The sequence below is a fragment of the Polypterus senegalus genome, chromosome 11 (genome assembly GCF_016835505.1).
Source record: "Polypterus senegalus isolate Bchr_013 chromosome 11, ASM1683550v1, whole genome shotgun sequence".
Lineage (NCBI taxonomy): Eukaryota > Metazoa > Chordata > Cladistia > Polypteriformes > Polypteridae > Polypterus > Polypterus senegalus.
This window is the reverse complement of record NC_053164.1, coordinates 26,756,601-26,773,542: the sequence shown is the minus strand read 5'-3', so window position 1 is coordinate 26,773,542 and position 16,942 is coordinate 26,756,601. Positions and strand designations below refer to the sequence as shown.

The 16,942-nt window shown below is 38.1% G+C and overlaps 1 protein-coding gene across 1 annotated transcript in view; it reads right to left on the bottom strand.

The window, feature by feature from the left end:
• LOC120538764 (cytochrome P450 2B4-like) overlaps positions 1 to 16,589 on the bottom strand; it is a 40,311-nt gene extending 23,722 nt beyond the window's left edge. The window contains exons 1-3 of the mRNA XM_039768221.1: positions 16,345 to 16,589; positions 16,085 to 16,247; positions 10,804 to 10,953 (exon numbers count right to left, since the gene is read on the bottom strand). Of these exons, the coding sequence (XP_039624155.1) occupies positions 10,804 to 10,953; positions 16,085 to 16,247; positions 16,345 to 16,515 (484 nt within the window). The 5' untranslated portion in view covers positions 16,516 to 16,589. The remainder of the gene's footprint in view (positions 1 to 10,803; positions 10,954 to 16,084; positions 16,248 to 16,344) is intronic.
• Positions 16,590 to 16,942: the final 353 nt, after the last annotated feature.

The window sequence follows — 16,942 nt, the reverse complement described above, 5'->3', positions numbered from 1 at the left end:
GATTTGAAAACTGTTTGCCCTCCACGTCTTATCAACTGCAAGATGACAAACTGGGACTAATCTGTAGCTGGAGGAACAAGAAATAATTAAAAATGTTCCATTTCAATTTACTTTGTGGGGGTTATAATAAAATCTCCCATAGACTATGCATTAATATAAAGGCAAAAAATTTTAACACAACTAAAATAATATTTCTGCCAATTTAACCTTACTAAATAACAAATGGCTCTTACACAGGATTTCAAAACTGTCACAGCACTGAGATCTGCTGTTGAACTGTGATATTCAATCTCATTCTGTACTTTTGATGGATCTTTCAGCTGCTGCAGACACTGTTAATCAACAGATTTTGCCGCATTGTGTAGGAATATTGGTCACTGCCCTTGTATTGGTCAAAATGTGATTACTATATTGTGGTGAATGATTTTAAATCTACAGGTATACCTCTTTGTTCTGGCATACCTCAAGCCTAAATATTGGAGCTCTTTTTATTTCTTGCGTATATACTATACACAATATACTAATAGTATTCATAATACAAGTTTACAATTCCATATTTATGCCAGTGGTGTTCAGCTTTATATGGTGATAAATAAGGATGCTTTAAATGATTTGGAAATGTTTAGATTTCCTCACAGAAAATTAGATCTTGCAAAACATGAAATCTCTTCCATTTAAATGTAGAAAAAGTTTGTGTATGATCAGGTAAAGCTGTAAAAACCCTGTCTGACAATTGTTTAATATTAGGGAATAATATCAATTTTAGGTCTTTTGTGAATAATATGGGTGTGGTGTATGATCCAAAACTGCTTTAATGCTCAATTAAAAGCCACTTATTAATTCACAACTTCCATTTAAGGGACATTGTACAAATTTGTCCATATCTTAGTTTCACTGTAAACAATACTCTAATGCTTTAATCCTTTTTCTCTTGGGTTACTGCAATAGTCGGCTCTACCATTTCTGCCCATCTAGGAGGAGGAGGAGGTTAGGAGGACGTGCTGATACAGCGCATTGCCACACCTAGTTGAAGTAGAAAATGTCTTCCTGCCACCCCCTCTGCTTTGAGTGGAATCATCCCTGTCAGACCTGTACATAGGAATCTGGAGAAATGAGAGAGGAGACAGAATTGAGTGGAATCATCCCTGTCAGACCTGTACATAGGAATCTGGAGAAATGAGAGAGGAGACAGAACTGCAGGAAATATGGAAGGCTTGGGTACAAAACATTGAATTTAAAATTTGAGAAAATCAAGGGGAATGTTTGATTACTTCTAGCAATGTCTGTTTCCAAGATTCAGAAAAATGATGTGCTTGAGGGGTGACATTTCAGAGAACATGAAAGAAGTGGGCAGTATTAGCAGGCATGTAATATTTTTGTAAAGAGAATATTTTATATTATTTACATATTTTACATTATCTATTTAAATCTAAGCCATAATTTGTGTAGCTTTGTATTTAAACTTCCAATTAAAAAGGTACCTTGTAATGATGGTGACAATCTAACTTTATTTTCTATCAAGGCAGCTCCTTAAAGGTGTTTGATTTAAACTAATGACATTTTACAGACTAGTGATGACTACACTTAAGTTTCATTCAACTTTGCTTTTTGTTTTATTTTTTTTTAAACAATTGCACATATTCATATTCATTTGCATAACTTTTCAGTGACCAGCTATTGAGAACTGCTTTAGCATGCCAAGAGGAAATTCATTGATGGTGGTGATGATGAATATTCATCAACAATCATGAATGATATTCGCCAGATTTATAGAAGTTTTAATGTAAGCTCATTTGGGAGATGATTGTAGCTTGAATTAAACCAGCTTGTAGCAATATATTAAAGAGCTACTTCCCTGTTGTCATTTTGATCAGTTACTGTAATTTTATTTTTCCAGAAATGTCTTCTATACTACACCAGTTTGAGAATCATCATTATTGTTCTATTGTTGGATTATTTATGTTGTAGACTGTTATCCTCATCCAAGTCGGCATGCATAACGAAACATAAAAAGATGAACCTACTTCTGAAGAAAAGTGTTCCACATAAAGAAAATCTGAGAAGCGGAGTGTGGTGCATCCAAGGATTAAGAAGACCATGTGTAGGTTGTTAGATGTTAAGATCAAGTATGCAAAGACAATACCAAAAAGAATAATTAGATAGTTGTATTGAGTTTGAGCATTCTAGAGTCTAATTTTTTTTTGGTGCAGAGGGGGAACTCCCAACCACCCTGTTTCACCACAATAGACAACAGTCTATTTGGCCTACCTGCTACAGTTTGCCCTGTATGTCTGATGAAATGATCCATTTCTTCAAATGGTGCAGAAAATAGCTGTGTAATAAGACCCTGGTTTATGCCGTTTGAAAAGTGTACTAATTTTTAAATTTTGCCTTTGATCTTCAATGCACTACAGAATAAATTTCATTCATATTTAGCCATTTTGATGAACTATGTGTTAAACAGTCCTCTTCACTCCACGGATACTCATCTTGTGATTCCAAAATACAGGTATAAAATCTCTGATGCTTGAGCCTTCAGCTGCTAAAATTTACTCTGGATCAGCATTAAACAGCTGCATTGTTAGAAGTATTCAAATCAAGATTTGAGTTTTTTTTTCTGAACTTAATAGCACTGCCATAGTACTAGAGTGCTGTACCGTGTTTCTTAGCCATTATGGATGTAGTGAGAAGTCAAGCAAACTGACACTTTTTAAGCAAATAAAAGATGACTTAGCACTGCCATAATTTTTTTGCTTAAAAACCTACAATTAGCAAATCAACTCTATAAAAGCAGATCACTGTTATATGCGTAAAGGAAAAGAACTAAGGAGATAAAAGAAAAGAAACTGGAGAGGCATGTTTGCACAGCTAAAGACAATGGTGCCTTCATTAACCTGGTTCAACAGACCTGAGGCCTCACGTAAAAATGGTATGTCCACACAAAAATGTTGCGTATGTTTGTTTCCATACTCGCTTTCAGATGTATAAAATTTAAGCTCAGCATAAAGCCACGCACCTTTTCACGGTAACCCCTCACCCAGGCGGCACCCAGTGTCAAAGCAGTGCTACTGTTTCTGTGTGGTCTCCCTTTTTCAGATTCACATCAATGATGCGGGATTTATTAAAAATATCGAAATTAATTATATATCATTTAAAAATTCAAGGCACTTGATTGTAGTCATTTTGTAACAATATAATGGTGCAGGGAAATAGGCCAAACTATTCCAAACACCATAGCTACTTTAGCGTTGCTACTCTCAGTGCACCACTCAGAGTATTTCAACCCATTGTATCTGTGTGCGGAATTACAGCTGTACAGCAGCTGATTGGGAAGCCCTGGAGGACGTTTATAGCACACGCTGCCTCAGAAAAGCTACAAGCTTCTGTATGGTTTTCACTCTGCCATGTCAAAGCCTATTTTAACTTCTCCCATTCAGCAAACGCTTCAGAGCTTTTTCTGCATGGACCTTGAGTTCTGAAACAGTTTTATTCCAAGAGATCAACATCAAGTGATCCTGGCAAAACTGTTTGTATAATTATGTATAATTACAATTACCTCACTGTAAATTTACACTACAACTGTATTGCACAATCTGAGCCACTTTATGAACCATTTCCACTATCTGGACTATATATACATGTATATTGTACTTATGCTTTCATATTGTATATTTTTCATTGTTTTCTTTTGTATTATTATTTTATCATTTTATAGGAAACAAAGTTTATAGGGAATTTGCATATTGAATCACATTGTACCATTCAATAACAATAAAGTAATTTAATTCAACAGAAGAACGTGTGTATGTACAGATGATTATGACTGGCTTCTAAGTTGATTTAGATTTCCAAGAGCAATCCTCTTGGAGCTGTGGCTGTTAGAAAAATGCATTAAACTATCTAATGCATTAAAAATCTATATATATTACATTTTACAGGTAAATTATTAACTTGATTTAAATAATGGATATTCTTAATAATTAAACATGTGGGAGCATGGTGGCGCAGTGGTAACGATGAGCTGGTGCCCCATCCAGAGATTGTTCCTGCCTCGCGCTCTATGCTTGCTGGGACTTGAACAACCCAGGATGGATGGATGAATGGAATAATTAAACATGTACAGCTAAGATTTTTCAATGTTCCTTAAAAGTTTTGAAGAATGGATGTTTTAAGTTTACAGCTGCTTTTACATTTATTACAAAGCTTCTAATGTGGCTGTGGGTTACATGGAGTAAGAAAATGGAAGCACAGGAATTGAGGAGGCAGGAACAATCGGAAATGGCGCCAGCTCATCGTTACTGTGTCTCCATGCCCCCAAGTTTAATGCATGCTTTAATGCATTTCATCATGAAAATGATATCAAATATACATGCGAGTTTCTAAAATGTTCAGAGAGCTGTAATATCATGAATGTAATGTATTCTGTGTTGCAATCACTGCCTGCATGCTCCTGTTGCCAAAACAGAAAGCAAGTTTAAGAAGCACGTAGTGATATAGAATATGAAGCATTTAACGTGCTGCTTTAGTTACAATATGATTTGAGGAACTCTAGTAAATTAAACAGTGATTTTAACATGCAGTTTACAATGTTCTACTTTAATGACAAAATAAACTACAAGATTAAAGTGGAAATTTTTAGATTAAAGTCAAGAGTTCAACCATTTTTTTCTTCACTGTGTTCCTTTATTTTTTTTCTTTTCTCCGTGCCCTAATACGCTTTCATATTACACTCAAACAGAGGAGTACGACTTGCCTTTTCGAGTTGATTCTGTTATCTGACCACTTCTTTTTTTTGTGCAACTTTCTGAATTTGAACTTTTGAGTATCATTCCATCAGTTTCCTTTTGCTGCTCATACCACTGCCTAAGCCACCAAAACTTATTATTTTCCTTGCTTTCACTTTACTGAGAAGGACCTCTATTTCACATTTGGTGAAATTCTTTTTTCCATATGCTTTTCCCATTTTCTTTTAACAAAACACCAAACTGAAGGGGTTATTTATATTGATTTTTATATGCAAAATTCTGGTAGGCCTGTAGGCAAGCATGTGCGTTAAATTTTACGTTCGTTTAGATTTACAAAGGGGAAGCGAATGGAACCTGGCATAAGCACAGTTTTATGCATCTGGATTTTTTCTGTCCATATGCACATTCCCACATTTGTCCACATGCCATGTTTTAGTGTAAATTCTATGCACTGCGTGATATATGAGGCTCCTGGTCTGCTGTTTATGAAAGCTGATGAGCCACTGCAAGCGGTTCTGGGTTAGGTTTTTAACTACATTTTAAGTTCTATTAAAACTGTTTTTTAAATTTAGTCTACCAATATGTGTAATTACATTCTATTATTGCTGTTACTTTGAATATGACAGATCTAACAAAAAATACTTCATAAGCAAAATATGATAACTGACTCTTTGAAGTAAATAAAAAATCAGTAAACTGAGTAACATAACCATAGCCGCCTGTTACATCATACATAGATCTCGGTTTTTAAAGTGTTCTTTTGGTTTTAATCTTTCTCCATCTATTTTGAATGGTTGTCATCTATACTTTGTTTTTCTACATTATGCGATTTTGATCTTTCTTTGTTCTCTTTTTTGTGAGATTCCGATCTTTACTTTGTCCTACTTTGTGAGATGATCTTGTGATGTCTTACTTTTGTTTTGGATTCCTGCTATCACCTCTGACTATTTTTCAACATTGCATTTAGTTCTAGACCCTTGCCAGACATGCCTTTGCTACATGATTTTTTACTTGTTTTGTACATTTGCTTATTGGATTATGTTTTTTTCACTAGGTATTTATTTTACTCAATCTGTTTCATCAATGGTTTTCCTAAATCTGTAATTTTCTATAATTTGATTTTCGTACAGTCACTCAGCTGTAGTTTGCCCAACAGAGCTTTAAAAATATGCAAGATATAATTAAAGACTACACATATCCAGACAATAGTCCTTTGGTTATTACCATGGAAGAAAAGTTAGTGGTCACTAAAGGCAAGATATACCAGATATACAAACTGCAGTCTCTATTGTTAACCAAAGTCTGACTCCTTTCTGTCTTTTCTAGATTTCTAAACTTCTTCATCCAATCTAAATTATTTTTATATTACTGGGCAGAAGTGCAATTCTACTTTAAAATATTGTTTTACAGTGCATCCGGAAAGTATTCACAGCGCATCACTTTTTCCACATTTTGTTATGTTATATGGATTAATTTCATTTTTTCCTCAGAATTCTACACACAACACACCATAATGACAAGGTGAAAAAAGTTTACTTGAGGGCTTGCAAATTTATTAAAAATAAAAAAAAAGTTGAGAAAGCACATGTACATAAGTATTCACAGCCTTTGCCATGAAGCTCCAAATTGAGCTCAGGTGCATCCTGTTTCCCCTGATCATCCTTGAGATGTTTCTGCAGCTTAACTGGAGTCCACCTGTGGTAAATTCAGTTGATGTGACATGATTTGGAAAGGCACACACCTGTCTATAGAAGGTCCAACAGTTGACAGTTCATGTCAGAGCACAAACCAAGCATGAAGTCAAAGGAATTGTCTGTAGACCTCCGAGACAGGATTGTCTCGAGGCACAAATCTGGGGAAGGTTACAGAAAAATTTCTGCTGCTTTGAAGGTCCCAATGAGCACAGTGGCCTCATCATCCGTAAGTGGAAGAAGGTCGAAACCACCAGGACTCTTCCTAGAGGTGACCGGCCATCTAAACTGAGCGATCGGGGGAGAAGAGCCTTAGTCAGGGAGGTGACCAAGAACCCGATTGTCACTCTGTCAGAGCTCCAGAGATCCTCTGTGGAGAGAGGAGAACCTTCCAGAAGGACAACCATCTCTGCAGCAATCCACCAATCAGGTCTGTATGGTAGAATGGCCAGACAGAAGCCACTCTTTAGTAAAAGGCACATGGCAACCCGCCTGGAGTTTGCCAAAAGGCACCTGAAGGACTCTCATACCATGAGAAACAAAATTCTCTGGTCTGATGAGACAAAGATTGGACTCTTTGGTTTGAATGCCAGGCGTCACGTTTGGAGGAAACCAGGCACCGCTCATCACCAGCCTAATACCATCCCTACAGTGAAGCATGGTGGTGGGAGCATCATGCCGTGGGGATGTTTTTCAGTAGCAGGAACTGGGAGACTAGTCAGGATAAAGGGAAAGATGACTGCAGCAATGTACAGAGACATCCTGGATGAAAACCTGCTCCAGAGCGCTCTTGACCTCACACTGGGGAGACAGTTCATCTTTCAGCAGGACAACGACACTAAGCACACAGCCAAGATATCAAAGGAGTGGCTTCAGGACAACTCTGTGAATGTCCATGAGTGGCCCAGCCAGAGCCCAGACTTGAATCCGATTGAACATCTCTGGAGAGATCTTAAAATGGCTGGGCACCGACACTTCCCATCCAACCTGATGGAGCTTGAGAGGTGCTGCAAAGAGGAATGGGCGAAACTGGCCAAGGATAGGTGTGCCAAGCTTGTGGCATCATATTCAAAAAGACTTGAGGCTGTAATTGCTGCCAAAGGTGCATCGACAAAGTATTGAGCAAAGGCTGTGAATACTTATGTACATGTGATTTCTGAGGTTTTTTATTTTCAATAATATTGCAAAAATCTCAAGTAAACTTTTTTCACGTGGCCATTATGGGGTGTTGCGTGTAGAATTCTGAGGAAAAAAATGAATTTCATCCATTTTGGAATAAGGCTGTAACATATCAAAATGTGGAAAAAGTGATGTGCTGTGAATACTTTCCGGATGCACTGTATATTTGTGCTTTGTGCAACATCTTTCACTACTACTGTATGCACCAATAAGCCACAACATTAAAACCACCTGCCTAATATTGTGGCGGTCTCACTCATGCAGACAAAACTGCTCTCCAGAAGACCTCTAAAGGTGTCCTGTGGTATGTGGCAGTAAGACGTAAGCAGCAGATCCTTTAAATACTGTAAGTTGAGAGGTGGGGCAGTCATGGATTGGACTTGTTTTTCCACTTTAAATCTGGGAATTTGGAGGTCAAATCAACATCTTGAACTCTTTGTCATGCTCCTCAAACCATTCCCGAGCAAATTTGCATTGTGGTAGGGAGCATTATTTTGTTGAAACTGACCACTGATGTCACTCTGTGTATGTTATCAGTAATAATCTTTAGTTAGGTGATACATATCACAGTAACATCCACATGAAAGGAGCTTTTCAGGTAGAGCATTACCCAGAGGATTACACTGTCCCAACCTGGTTGTCTGTTTTACGGAGTTTATCATGCTGCGATCTATTTCCCAGATAAAAGATAAACACGCACTCAGCCATCAAGTCAAGTCGGGGAGCATGCACTGATACAGTGCATTGCCACACCCACTACATGATAAAACTGCTTGGGTTTCTTGTTGGCCCCCCTTCATGCTGAAATGCAGTCCAGTCCCACCTTCCGGAAATGCCCCTCTATCTGCCGCAGCCAGGTGTTACGTGGGCGACCCCTTGGCCTGGTCCAGCCACTCAGGTTCCCAACAATGAGGATCTTATGAGCTGGATCACCCTTGGGGAAATGCACCACATGGCCGCAGTGCCGTAACTGATGCTCCCTCACAATGCAGGTAATGTGCCTCATTCGGGACTCCATGAACAACTGCTCATTCAACACAAAGTCAAACCAACAGTATCCAAGGATTTTCCGGAGAGACAAAGTACCAGTCTTTGTCTTAGTTCACTGGATAGTGTCCATGTCTCGCAACCATATAGCAAGACAGGAAACACCAGGACTCTAAAGACTTGTACCTTCTTCCTTTTGCATACATATCAGGAGCGCCACACACCCCTTTCCAGCGACCTCATGACCCCCCATGCTTTCCCAATCCGTCTACTGATTTCATAGGAAGAGTCAGCAGAGACATGAATGTCACTGACAAGGTCGAAATTCTCTCCGCAAACGGACACACTGCTAATGGCTGTGTCCAAGAGGTCATTAAATGCCTGCATCTTGGTTTTTATCAGGACACTCAAAAGCCCAGACACTCAGACTCCTTGCTCAGTCTCTCGAGTGCCCCGATCAGAGTCTCCATTGACTCGGCGAAGATCACAGCATCGTAAGTAAAGTCAAGATCCATGAATCTTTCTTCACCAACAGATGCCTCACAGCCGCTGTACCCCATGACCTTGCCCAACACCCGTCCATACAAGAATTGAACAGAGTAGGAGCAAGAACACACCCCTGACGAACCCCAGAACCAACTGGGACAAACACAGAGGTTGTGCCTCCACTCTGCACATCACTCACAGTACCAGTGTATAGGCCAGACATGATATCCAGCAACCTCGAAGGGATTCCGCGAACCCTCAAGATGTCCCACAGGGCAGCTCGGTCAATTGACTCGAACGCTTTAAGAAAATCGACAAAGGCTGTTTGCTTTCCATAAGAACCTTCAGGCCATTCACATGATCTAAAAAAAAATGTGATTCATCAGACCAGTTCACCTTCTTCCAATGTTTCATGGATCCACATGGTAATTGTAGGCACTTCTGATGGTGGATTAAGGTCAGCATGGACAATCTGACCAGTCTGCAACTATGTAGCAAGTTTGTTGTGTTCTGATGCCTCTCTCTCAAGATTTTCAGCAAATTGTGCTACAATACCTCTACTGTGTGATTAGACTAGGTGGGCTAGCTTTTGCTCCTCACGAACATCTATGAGCTTTGGCACGTCCCTGGTTCACTTGTTGTTCTACCTTGGACCACTTTTGATAGGTACAGCCCAATGCATACCAGGAATATCTCATAAGATTTGCTGTTTTGGAGATGCTCTGACCTAGTTGCCTAGCCATCACAATCTGGCCCATGTCAAAGTTCCTCAAATCCTTATTGTTGCCTATTTTTCCTGCTTGCTTTCAATTGCTGTCTAACATATCCAACCTCTAGACTGGTGCCATTGTATTGAGATAATCAATGTTACTCACTTCACCTGTGAGTGGTTTTAATGTTGTAGACTGATTGGTGTATAATGTTGTGATGGTGTACTGTATCATATATTGTGCTGTTTAATTGTGTTGTGTTTACCTTGTTATGTGTATAGATTTAACACCAAGAGAAATTTCTAGCAACTACATTGCCTGGCCATCAAGTTCAAATTGTGCAGTAAATAGATTAAATAAACCTTATTAATCCCAAGGGGAAATTTAGATGTATACAGTAGCATAAGCAATAAAAAACAAGAATACAGATACACAGGACAATAATATAAGCATTAACTTTGGGATATTGAGAGGAAGGATTGAATTGTCTGATAGCACATGAACAAAAGAAAACTAAAACTAAAACCAAAACAAAATGCATATCTCAGAAAGCTGAAAAGAAAACGAAAGTAAGAAAAATGAATCTAACGCCCATATGAGAAATGTTTTCTTTTTAAATATATATACAATAAAGAATACTGCAGAAAAAATGACATTCACAGTGTATGGTCCTCAAGTCTGTACTTTAGTCTCATATTCATCTTTTCACATAGACTACATGATTTATGAATATATAATGAAAATTAAACATATTAAATCATTGTGCCAAAATTTCATTGTATTTAAGGGGACTACAAAAGCAACTTAAATGCAGTATTTGAACCCAGGGTTATTTCACAACATGGAAATATATTTTACATTCAACATATTCAAGTTAAAACAATGCTCAAATATAGCTATGACTTTTTTTTAAAAAGTGGTGTTGGCATCTAAATTTGTGTTATTTACGTTTTTCTAAACTTTCAACTATGTTGGTCCATCAAAGAACCAGGTAGCCAGGCTCACCTTTGGTTTTTCTGAATTCCTCAAGGAGGTATTTTATTTCCTCTTGGATCAACTCCTCAATGCTGCGCTTTCCCATTCCAAAATTACGCAGTGCGGAAACTGTGAAGTGGCGGAGTTGTTTACAGCGCTCTCCATTGCTTAGGATCAAGCCTACAAAAGAAATTTGGAAAAATTAATAACAATTCATATTGTTTAAAGCCTCTCCTACCCCTGTCACTTGCAGAAATTAAGCATTTTGAAGGTGGAAAGGAGTACTAATGAAGGTCCTAAACCAATAGCACTTTGACTGACTGCATAGATTAAATTACAGGTCCAGCCATATATTTATTACATTTGAAAGTTCTCCTTATTTGTTCATGAGGTTTTTCTAAAGCTTCAATTTCGACATCTCAAAGCATATTTGGATGAGTGGTGACTTTGAATTGACTTTATGTGAATGAGATTGCTAATTCCTGCCATGCACCCAGTGCTGTCATGATGAGCTCTAACTCTCTGTGACCTTCTAATAATATTAAATTGGAACATGCAACAAACGGATAACCATGAAAATAGACTGTTTACAGCACATGCACAGGACAGACCCCCAATGGCACATGGTCTCATTGCAATCCTCTTCAAAATGTACACATCTGATAATGTTAGCAACATGTATATGAATGATAGTAAAAATATACAAACAATACACAAATAAAAACTGCAGATGAAAACCTGAAGATTTATAACATAATCATGACAATTTATAGGTGAACCAATGGGTCAGCTTCTAACCAATCCCAATACCTCCTTGCTGTCATCAATGAGTAAGGCAAATTTAGAAAGTCTTTTCCGTAATGTTGATCACCACTCCTAATTGAGCAAATGACAGAGTGCTATGTATGTTGTTCTTCGTCAAGACAAATGGCTGCATTTTCCAGCTGTTTGTAGGACAGGCTTCAACTCTCTTTAATCCTAACAAGAAGAAAAATCATGCATAGAAACTGTAGTGTACATAGCTTTCGAAGGTAATTAGGAGCCCTATGAATTTTGGATGGGTGGAGTCTTGCACCTGTGTTTTGAAAGACGATCCAACACCACAATGAGGGGAAGAGTACTCTATAAATGCTCTGGCAAAGTCAAAACAGACTAATAATAGGGTTGAAGATGATAATACAAGACTTGCATAAAAATGACAATCTTTTGAACACTTGATTCCAGTTCATAGTAACAAGTTTTGTGGTTTCTTTTTTTTCTCTATCTTCTTTTTTACTGTCTTGTCATGTTTCCAGATTTTAAGACTTTCACCTAAAATATATTCACACATCACAAATAACTGAATTCAATCCCATGACTGTGTGAAGCCAGAGTTTATCTTGGCAATATTGAGCAGAAATCTGGATCTACTCTTTGGTTGTGATGTGCCAGACCAGTCTACAATCAAAGAAGCTAACTTGAATATCTTTGGGATTTTGGAGAAAAAGCAATCAAGAAATGCTGAGAAACTTCAGATTACATATAGTAAGCAGTGTGGGATTTCAACACAGTCCTAAGTGTATTGACTACACATCACAGCAGTTAGTTTCAATAGAAATGGAATCAGAAAATGGTGAAGTAAAAAAATAACTAGCCAAGGTCACACCTCGTAAGACAAGATTTAGCAGGACGGCCTAGGGTGTGAAGCAAGAATTGTGAGAATCTCAGAAACCAAAAATAGTGAACAGAGCCAAACCCAAAACATTAGACAAATCTTAGCAAAGGAGTAGAAAATAGTTTAGAAAGATAATCTTATAAATTCTCAAACAAAAAATGCTAGGTATGTTGATGATAACCTCTCTGTGCTGCTGGCTAAGGAGTCGTCATGCTGACAATGTCACCCAGCACGATTTTCAAGATGTGTCACCTGGCAACGCATGTATGCATCCCCGACTACAGGTGCTCAGAATAATGGTGCTATATAAGGGTTAAAATAATGCGTTATACATTATGTGGTTAGAAAATTAATAATAATTAATCTGTTTATTTTGATAACATAGGAATACTGGATTATTTACATATGACACAACATGTAGTTTAAGTGAATAAAGTACAAATGTAGAACTTTGGGGGAATTCCACATGGCTGGGATAAGCAAGTGTTGTCCATGCAGAAAGTAGTCAGAGGGCTGATGGGATGTATGCATATACAAAATCATTCTCAAGTATCCACTTAGTGCTAGGGTTAATAGATTGTTCAATGTCTGCTCAGCTATATCTAGCTTGGTCATCTGTACACATAATATTGTGTAATGGCAGCATCTAGGAGCAAAGTTATAGATATACTGCATAAATACAGAGAGGGGACACATACCACAGTTCCAAACTGCCTCTTGAAGTAACTTCAGCACAAGAACTGTGGATGGATAGATAGATAGATAGATAGATAGATAGATAGATAGATAGATAGATAGATAGATAGATAGATAGATAGATAGATAGATAGATAGATAGATAGATAGATAGATACTTTATTAATCCCAAGGGGAAATTCACATAATCCAGCAGCAGTATACTGATACAAAAAACAATATTAAGTTAAAGAGTAATAAAAATGCATCTAAAAACAGACAATAACTTTGAATAATGTTAGCATTTACTCCCCCAGGTGGAATTGAAGAGTTGCATAGTGTAGGGGAGGAACGATCTCCTAAGTCTGTCAGTGGAGCAGGACGGTGACAGCAGTCTGTCGCTGAAGCTGCTCCTCTGCCTAGAGATGACACTGTTCGGTGGATGCAGTGAATTCTCCATGATTGGGAGCTTCATGAAAGCTGCACACAAGCCTACTACCATTACGCACAATGTCAAGCATCAGCTGGAGTGTTGTAAAGCCTGCCACTATTGGACTAGAAATGTGTTCTCTGAATTAATGAGTCATATATTACTTTCTAGCAGTCTGATATATGAATCTCGGTTCAGGTGATGCCAGGAGAATACTACCTTCCAGGCTGCATGTGCCTACTGTAAAACTTATTGGAGGAAGGTTAATGGTTTGGGCTCTCTTGTGCTAGCTCCCTGGGTTCCAATGAAAGGTATTGCTAATGCCACAGCATAAAAAAAAAAATTTTGACAATTGTGCATTTCCAGCTTTGTGCAAACAGTTTGTGGAAGGCCCTTCTCTGACCTCACAAATGCTCCTTTGGCTAAATGGGCACAAAGTCCTACAGACATACTCCAAAATCTCTGGAAAACTTCCCAGAAGAGCGGAGACTCTTATCGGCACAAAGGAGAAGCCAATTCCTTATTGATTGGGCATAGTTTTGAAGTATATCAAGTAAGGTCATATGGGTGTGATATTCAAGTGTCCAGAGACTTTTGGCCATATAGTGCATGACTTCATTTGAATAACCTTCTGGTGCTTGAAATGTCTGATTTCTCTGCAAATAAACTTATACATGTTTAGATTCCATAAAATGCATCATCTCGTGAAAACGACTTTGTGTTTGCTGACACTAGCAATCACTGAGAGGTTTAGTAATCTTTTGCATAACCTAATCCAGGTCCTGCAATAAAAAAGCAGATGACTTTCTTCAGTCCTCTTAGTAGTGGAAAAACGTGTGAAGTAGACTGTAAGTTCTGTCTACAGAATGGTGCAGCTTATCTCTGCTGAGGAGTGGATATGTAAAACAGAATTAATAAGTTAAGGTACAACTTGGGGGCAATTCTTCTTGCTAATTAATAAAAAGAACTTCGGAGGCTAGTTTAGCACCTTTTATGAAAAAAAGTAACATACATGTATAATGTAAAGCAATACACCAGCTTTCAGAATAAAACAGGCACTCATAACAAAAACAAGATGGTGTCATGGGGGAACTTATTAACTTTTAAACACCAAAATGTGTCAAATACCATAAAAATAGTACACTTTAATTCCTTGGCTTCTAAAACATCAAAAATGAAGTTTGCTGTTTCTAGACGACAAGAACAATTTGTAAATAATTAAAAAGAAATTCCAGGTCATGACATAAGTGAGATGTGAGGAAGAAGTGGTAGAAACTGTGCCACTATGCTGCAAATTAAGAATTACCAAGGTTAATAGTTTTACCTTGCTTAGTAGAAATTCCCACCATGACAGAAAGCAAAATTTCTTCATTGCAAGCCATCTAATCATCGCTGCTGATCAACCCTATAATGGTGGTACGATCAAAATATACTATCTATCTATCTATCTATCTATCATATAGTGCCTTTTCTATCTATCTATCTATCTATCGATCTAGTTTAATAATTTAAGGAAATCCTTAAAAAGTGAAGTGTCAATTTAGTTATTGCAGCCAAGCCAAGGAGTACCTGTATGCTTAAAATCGAAACAACAGGAACATCATTTGAAGCACAACACCAGCTAAGAAAACTGCATCAAAAAGAGGCCTGCTACTTTTTATAAATGACATGTTAACAGTGAACACCATCCAACCATCTATTTTCTTAATCCATGTATCTACAGTATAGGTCAGGATCACAAGGCAGCTGCAGTCCATCCCAGGAATCATCAGGCACAAGGCAGGAACAATACCTGGACAGGGGATAGTGCCCATCACAAGGTGTAAAAACACACACACACAATTTGAACAATGACAGTTCACCTAATCTGCATGTCTTTGTATAGTAGGAGGACACTGGAACATCCCGCAAACAAATGGAGAACATGCAAACTCCACAAAGGGAACATCCGGGATTTGAATCCCGGGCTGCTTTTTGCAACAGCGAGCGCATTTTAACGAAATAGGCTACAAGAAGGAATGACATCTGAAGGTGCGTAGCAACTGACTTAAGCAATCCACTTGACTATACTGCTTGAGGTTTCCTCAAAGAAAAGCTTTTTTTTTTTCATCTTTTTCTTTCAGCTCAAACTCGTTTAGTGTCTCGGCAATTACGTCTAGCTGCGCAAAACAAAGTTACTTTATGGAACGCGCAATGCATTCTGCCATTATTTTAAGAAATAATAATAATAATATCATTATTGTTGTTGTTATGCATCCATCTATGATCTAAACCCTCACCCTAAACCCGAAAGGAATATTTCTCTGGATAGGGCAACAGAACATCGTAAGGCGACGTTTAAAGTCTGAATCATCTGTTACCCGAATTTCTTCTTGCGATTACTATGATTTACTGTATTATTATTATTGTTATTATTATCACATATGGCTGACGCCTTTACCAAAAGCGACTTGAAAGATCAAATGTTCACTGACATTGGTACAGATAAATCATTCTGTGATACAAAAATAGGGATCAAGCTTTGTGGTTCCAGGTCTAGGGAAGCCTCTTACCATAAGGTCCAGTGATTTTCTCCAACAATGGTATCACAGGCCTCCCAGCAAACACGTCTGCCTGCTGCACCAGCGCTTCTTGCACTGCGTCGAACCCGAGCAGAACCACTGCACGCTGACGGCCCAGGTGCACAGTCATCACAGGTCCATACTTCTCGCTCATCTGTCGGGTAGAACGCCAGTGGACGATTTTGTATTTGCATTATATAAAAATGTGTTTTAGAGCGAAATTAGTCAAACATTAAGAAAGGAAGACTAACCTTCAAAAAACTGTCATGAGGTGTTTTTCTGTTCACCTGCAGCAAGTTACCGATCAGTGGCAGCGGGGTCGGTCCAGGTGGCATCTTGGCGTAACGAGCCGAATCTACCCTGAGGAAGAAGAACAGCAGAACCACGACAAGCACACACAGAAGCGTGCCGACGAGCTCCATGCTTGAGAGTGTTACAAAAAATCTTCCCGTATATGAAGGGGCAGGCCGATATGTAAACACTAATAGAGCTTGTCTGCTATGGAATGCGCTTTTGTGTCATGATGGTTTTTATTTATTTATTTTTTTCTCTGTGTCTGTCATAGCACGCAACACAGTAATTGCGCAGTTGGAGTTTATATGAGAACTGGTGCAGCTTTCTGCATTACCTACTACAATTCTGCCCTGTTGTGCATCGGTTTTTTTTTTTTTGTTTTTTTTTTGTAATTTTAGAATGGTCTAATTGCCAGACTAATTAAATAATATTGTTTTTTATTTAATTAGCTATTTACTTTTAAATGAATTGTCACCTGACAATGCAGTATATGGAATGGAAAGCATTAATTCCCCTACTTGTTAAACTGCCTTCTTGATAATCAACAGATTATTA